General features: G+C 44.6%; 1 protein-coding gene across 3 annotated transcripts in view; it reads left to right on the top strand.

Annotated features, from left to right (window-relative positions):
* Nucleotides 1-7,348, top strand: part of LOC109481106 — a 55,155-nt gene that overhangs the window by 23,391 nt on the left and 24,416 nt on the right. For all 3 annotated transcript variants that reach the window (XM_019783582.1, XM_019783585.1, XM_019783584.1), the window contains exons 5-7: nt 1,463-1,551; nt 3,808-3,853; nt 4,115-4,165. In XM_019783582.1, the coding sequence (XP_019639141.1) occupies nt 1,463-1,551; nt 3,808-3,853; nt 4,115-4,165 (186 nt within the window). The remainder of the gene's footprint in view (nt 1-1,462; nt 1,552-3,807; nt 3,854-4,114; nt 4,166-7,348) is intronic.

Below are 7,348 nucleotides of genomic sequence, written 5' to 3' on the forward strand. Positions count from 1 at the left end.
GGGGGGAGGGTGTATTTTTATTCGACAATGACAAAGTGGTGAGTACTAATGTTTTCAACGTGTGAATTGAACCCAGGTGCTGAAATCATTGCAGCCTGGCCGATTTATTGTGTCAAACGGTGAAAAAAGCGTCTGAAGATGTCTCCAATGCAACGTATCCTGCAGTCCTGTAAACTTTGACTGGACTTGTATATCTAAACTGTGCATACCTGTCGGGGGAGGGTTGCATTGGACATTTTTCAAACACACACTGTTATTCTTCAAACTGGCAGATACATGCATCCTGACGACCTTATGTTGATTGAAATTACTAGATCTAGTATTTAGACCCGAAACGAATTTATCGTCGATATATATCTATTCAAATGACCGTATATATGAAAATTTAGCCAAGAGGCATGATGATGAGAGGCGAAGTTTGCAAGTCTATGAGTTATTGCCTGTGACACAACCCCTTCACCTTACGACCTGGTGACTAAAAAATACACCCCCGGGGAGTAAATGGACACGTCTGATGATGGAGACATTTTCCACATTCGGCGGTATGGTACAGCAACCTATAAAGGATTGAAATTTACTTAGTTAAAAATTCCCAGCATATTTCAATAAAAAATCTAAAATTTTGTCATTGGAGAATGGCCACTCGTAAGATTTATTGTTGTTTATTTATTGACAAGCGTTGAAATGACCTTGTGGCAGAGCCCGTAAAGGTCATGTTCAGGTGACTGAAGTTAATTCCCTGTCAATTAACTGTCACTGTAGAAATCTATAGGAACTAGGGGCCTGGTTAGGACTACGTATGTGTAACGTTTTACTTTATCACATGATACCAAAAAGGACGAAATCTTTATGGGGAAGACTTTGCATGTTTTACCCAAACAAGGTAACGTTATGGTACACAGGAAGGGTTTTTGCGAAGTGTTCCGCATGTCTGTAATGCTGACGTATGTAACGTATGTGGGCGGTTGATTCATGATGGAATTATTTTTTTTTTAAATTTAGGAGCACATTTTCCCCATTCTTGCTGGTGACTGTGGTGAGGGTCGTGGAGCGTACCAGCCAGCAGCTCCAATGTTGTTTGGTGTTTGTGCTTCGCTAAGTAAAAGCTGTTTCATCCCAACACTCTGGACCAGTAATTATTGCAATGATTTCCCCAGCGCGACACCCGTGGCTCTTCTATCTGTGTCTGCCTACTGTTGTCAAGTCGTGTTACTCCGCTCACTAATAACCGAGCAGATACACGTGCTCCTTTTTCTTGCTCCTGGCGGGACACAGGGTACTCCAACGACCCTTCTGACGACGTGTAATACGTAGTTATTGTGTAATCAGCAGAATTCAGAAGGAAATAGATCATGCGATGTACCTCTGACGGTATATCGACAATGACACTGTGATTCTCCCGGAGTCTCAGTATTCTATCCGGCGGGAAATCTAACCCCAGTCTTGTGGTTTTCCTTTCCAGACGGGACCAATTGGAAGGTGAACAAGAAGGGGAGACTGAGGACCAAGAGCTGCCGGGGTGGTGTCAGCGTTCACGGGCTCCCTATCCAGGTCAGGCCGTCAACACACGCTATAATCCATAGCAGGTGGAGCAAGGGTCATACGGTTGTGTCTAGCGTATGTCTGTGTGGTGGTTGGAGGAATATCGATACCTTGTTTGATTGGGTTTACAGAAGTGTCGTTGAGCCGCCGTCACATATGTCGTACACTAGTGTCTTGTCGAAGAACTTCCAGAGAGTCTGTGACTAAACCGACCGTCGGCAAGGATCTACGACACAGCTGAATGTTGTACGACGCGTCCACGACTGTCGTACGAATTGGTCCCGATTTGCTGTCGTAGACGTGCCTGCTGTACGACGTATATGACAGGGCTCTTAGGCAATCGGTGCCATTATATTGTTCCGAAGCAAATAATTGGCCGTACATCTGCTTTAATTTTTTGGTAAGCTTGCATATAGCGATACCCATTTCCAACCACTCCCTAAAGTCAAATGGTGCGTCCCCAATCTCCCCAACATCACCCTTGTATATATTTTTGTGTATAAGCATATATCAAAACCATATTCCCAAGAGAAATGACCCCAACGGTGTGCACAGAAAATTATGAGAATAATTCTCCTAATCTCCAAGCAGATGTTAGCGTAACAGACCGTAACCTTTTCTGGCTGCCGGGCTATTTTGGCAGACTCCCAACCCCAACAGCTGCCAGAGAAGCCCGGAAAAACCAGAAAACTTTACGATCTTTCCCCTCCCAACATCTGCTTGGAGATCAGACGTCTCCATCCTGACGTATATCATGTATATTGTGACCTGGACCATTGAGTGCAGCCAATTCGTCATGGAAGAACGCTGCAGAAGAATGTGTATGAACAAGAACCAAGCTTTGTGTAAGAAAAGTCTTTTGACTTAAGACGTGAAATATGGTCGTCTGAGAGTGGAGAAATTGGGGATCTCTCGTTATTGTAAGCCCAAAGCCATGGTCGTGAACTCGCGACGGGCGTGCCAGACCGGGAAGAATGCGAGTGTGAACTCTTATCTGGAAATACCTCAGAAAACGTCTGAAAGTGGCCAGCGGGGAGAACCTTTACGGACCTTTTTAATACAGAGGGTCTGCATGGGGGGATCCTGGTAACATTTAAAAATTAAGAGGACGGGCCACGCTTAGTGGTAAATTCAGGAAGGCCAGAAAATTAAATAGTTCTTGCGACAAGTTTTCGACCTTGCATTGTTTTTTGTGTGTGTTCATGGGATGTCTAGCATGCAAAGCTTGTCTGCGGACACAGACACAACTGAATACTCCGTTGTGACTTCTTGGGTAATTTGGCGTTAGATAACAAAGCTGCCAATTACGCTTCACGAATGATCAACTGCTTTATTTTTAGAGTGGACTGGCTACAATTAACGGTGAATCAAAATAACTCGCAACGCCTCACGGAAAAAGCCATGCAGACCCTCTTAGGTCCTTTTAGGCTTTAATGGCCCATTACAGTCTAATCAAAAACAAATCGAACGGAAGTAGACTTTCACATATCCTTAATATGTATCAGCAAGGACGTTTTATAAGCTCTTTGGTGTCAGCACGAAGCTGTAGACCGTCTAGCAAGTATCATCACATGGGTGCCAGACTCACAGCGCACTAGACCCAAAGTTATCTAGCGTTATACTAGTTCAAGCCGATGATCCTCCTCCAGTGAACGGGGGATGATCCCAACAGCAGTAATCCCACGGATGTCATTCGTAATCCGTACCTTTTGAAATTTCACCAAGATCAGCCCCCACCCCCACCGACCTTTCGACAAAAATCCCTTGTGTTGTCTAGACCGGACTTCCTAGAGTAGAGCCCGGAACAGATGACATTCAGTCGTGTCCCATCAGTTGGCCTGAATACCGATGCAACACGACACCTGGACCCCCTGCAGTGGGCTGACCATCCCATCATCCTAACTCTACTCGTAAACAAACGCGTGTCCCCAAACATCATATCACAACAACAGATTAATATCGCAACTTTTCCCCGATGTATCAACACTTGTAACAACACACCCCGCCTGTTTATGAAGATTTAAGCGTATTTGGTCCCCTTGTTCTGGCCCCGTAGCGAGGCTGCCGGTAATTAAAACCGCCTTCCCCGCCTGTAACCTCTGCGTTAGCGCGCCCGGGTTGGTGCTCGGGTTCCCGGTCCTCCAGTCAGTGCTCGTGTCTGGCCAGGCTCGCACAGCTACAGATACTTTTTCTTGGCGCCCAGCCATGCTGCCTGCAAAGTACCTGTACTTCACAGTAACGCTGCTTCTGACTCTCACACTTCAGAGCGACGGCGATGTCAGGCTGAAGGAGGAGGGTCTACAGGACACCGGTAAGTCCTCCACAAAACCGTCTTCTTCCTTTGTCTCCTCATACGTGGCATAGCCTAGCTCTGTTTGTCTCTCAAAGCGTTCAATCAAAATATGGCGATATCGACTCTCTAGACTCAACGACAACTCTTTTTCATATCTCCTCACTTCTTATGCTATCACATACATAAATGTTTGTTTATGAAGTTGAAACTGAAGAAAATCCATACCTGACAATGTATGCAAGGAAGCAAGCGATTCACATTTTTCATATTTTTCCTCAGATGGCGTCGAGGCATCGAAGCAGTCGCCGCCACTACCTACAGACATTCTCGGTATGTGTGCCTTCTTACGAGCACGAAAGCGTTTTTATCACTGTATAAACGTTTATCGAAGGTCACCACTTCCGTCTTGTTGCATAGTCTTTGATCAGAAATTTTTGTTTAGAGTCTTGCATGAGAAGCGTCAGGGTTAGTTAGGTTTTACCACAGTTGACAGGCGGCCCACCGTTCAACGTCCTTTCATCGTGGCCTTTACCCCATCATTTTCTGCCAGTAGATGTTATAAGAATGGTGTTTGATTTTAAACACGGTCTATAATGCTTTTCCGGATACGTAACTGGTCAAAGATGTCAATTTACATAGTCTTTCATCCGTACAAAAGACGCTGCTTCGGTCCTGTTCTGTTCACGCGTCGATATTGGAAAACTCAATCTTTCACCAGGCTCTCTTGTTGGTCTCGTCTGGATCTCTTCTAAATTTTTGAGACCAAACACACCAACGTGACTGTCTTTTATAATTATTGCTCCCAGCATGAAACAAGCGTCTCCAAACAAGTTAGGAAGCTGCATCGGATGTTGATATGTCTCAAAGGCAGATCTAGCCTCACTTATCGGTAAAGCGGTCCGGTTTTTCTGGACTGACTATGAAATAGCGGGCCAGTTGACAAGTGGTCGGGTAAAGAGGTAAAATACTAGTAGTAGGTAAAACCATCGGACGTGACGAAACGTGTACTGAACCGAGGAGAATCATGCTGACCACTACAAGCGTTAACGGTCACCTAGTGGTCTCACTATTGTGACTGTCCAAGGGCGCCTGGGGTGTTCGTGGGCCGGAGCTCCCAAAATGGCCTCCCCTGGGAACGGAGCTTTAGCTGAAGATAAACATCTCTAGGAGAGAAAGTCGACGTCCATTCGATTCGTTCTGATGCTTGGATGGTCAGCTCGTCTAATAAAGTGCTCCCGGAAAAAAACTTTAGACTGACCACATTGACCAGGTCACCAGGGCACTGGACGCTAAAAATACAAGGTCTCGTGCGAGGGTTCTGTTAGGCCGCTAGTCTTTGGACATTCGCCAACCTATTTACGAGATGGAAGTCCCGAAAACTGTTACGCTTTCTTTTTGTTCTCAGCCATTTTCCTGCGTTATCCACTCACTTGTGTTAGCATTGTTAATCAATTCATCCTGGAAGCAACAATTAAATGGCATTGGAATTTCTACCTTATTCCTAAATATCTTTGGGTGAACTTGTGCCACTAAATAGTTTCTCAGCTCGATATAAATGAGCTCCGGGGATGACAAGCTGAGCCTGAGATATTTTCCCCTTTTCCCGCTAATTAGACCCAGCCGGACATCATCTGTCAACTTAGTATGCACTTTAGTAGGCCATGCCTGGAGGGTTCTCATCCAGCCAGATAGCCTGGATAACAGACATCTTTGTAGGACGGGTGAATGACCGCTCAGCAAGAAAAAGTAATCTGCCACTATCTGTGTACCACGTCCGGGATCGAGGTTACGAAGCCTAACAATTTTCGAACAACAACTGTTTAAACACCCGATGGACGTTATGAAGAAGATAGCCTGGATAACAGACCCTCCATCAATGAGAGGCAATCTGCGAAAGATGATTGGTATCCAGGTTACGAACATTATCAATGACATACACCAATTATCTCGATACATCTACAATGCCCTTGGCCATACTTATTTATCCGAAGAATCTTCGATTTAAGAATTGTCTAAACACTCCTTGTGCGTTTTCAAGAAGGACATATTTCCTAAACTACTTGAGACGCAGCTACGGGGTGACACCTTGAACTGTAGACCTCTAGGTACTGAAAAACAATGAGGGTAATAAATTCTCGCCCTTACAAGATGGCGGTCCTATTGTATTTCAGAAGAAGACGAATACGAACATTCCGACGAAACGACACTTGATTGAATTTTGTTCTCCAGCCAATTGACACCGTTAGGATCTGTCCTCGAAACACCTGCTTAGAGATGACAAAAGTAGGTTCCCTTTGACGAATATCGTCTGGGGTTCTAGCGGTCCATTCTCTAAAGAGAAGTCAATCCCATTACCCAGGCCGGAAGTACACCAAGGTGAAGCTAGCCGGCGTTTCAGCCTTCGATTCGTAGCCGGCGTTACAGCCGGCGTTTCGCCGCTAGATGGAACATAGCAACTGATTCGGGTACCGATTCGAAAACCCAAAAAATCAGTAATTTAGCCAAAAAATATGGCAGATGAACTTGAAAAAAGCGTTATGATAGCTTATTACATCACAAGTCTACTACAAGTTTCAGATTTTACCTGCCGGATTTAATTAGGCCGTTGACAGCGGGCCTAATTAGGCATAAGAGATATGTGTACTCAGCAGTTATAGCTGCACCAAACTGAACGTGGCCTTTACAGACGGATTACGGTAGTCAACAACCAAGACTATATACACTAAAAGTATCAAATTCAATGGGTCGGATTTGATTAAGGAGGCACAAGGGTATACTTACGTATGATCGATAGGGCAGAATTTCAAATCTTACGCCATCTGAGTGGGCTGCTGGAAAGGGTATAAAGTGTATCTGCCGTCTAACAAAATGTGGCCCGTTAAATTCAAAGATTGATACTTGTAGCCATACACCTACTCTATGTCCTAAAGGTATGAAATTCAACGGGCTGGATTTAATTACCGAGGCACGACGGTACTTAATGAGTATGACAGGGCAGAATTTCAAATCTCCCGCCGCTTTTACATACATACAAAGTTCATTGTCTATACCGAACTAAACGTGGTCCACTAACTCAAAAGTCGGATTACGATAGTCAAACAACCAAGACTATAGGCTAAAAGTATCAAATTCAACAGGCCGGATTTAATAACGTGGCAGGATGGTACTTAATGAGTAAAAGAGGGCAGAATGTTATATCACCCGCCGCGTTTATTGTCTGCTCCGAACTAAACGTGGCCCGCTAACTTTAAACAAGGATTACGATAGTCATCAACTAAGACTTTATACTAAATGTGTAAAATTCAACGGGCCGGATTTTAATTAAGGAGGCACGACGGTACTTAATGACCATGAGAGGGCAGAATTTCAAATCTCCCGCCACGATGCACTGTCTACAACAAACTAATGCCGGCTAGCCAAACTAAACGTGGCCCGCTAACTTTAAACAAGGATTACGATAGTCAACAACTCAGACTTTATAATAAATGTGTAAAATTCAACGGGCCGGATTTA

This window comes from Branchiostoma belcheri, unplaced genomic scaffold (assembly GCF_001625305.1).
Source record: "Branchiostoma belcheri isolate BF01 breed outbred unplaced genomic scaffold, Haploidv18h27 scaffold54, whole genome shotgun sequence".
Classification (NCBI taxonomy): domain Eukaryota; kingdom Metazoa; phylum Chordata; class Leptocardii; order Amphioxiformes; family Branchiostomatidae; genus Branchiostoma; species Branchiostoma belcheri.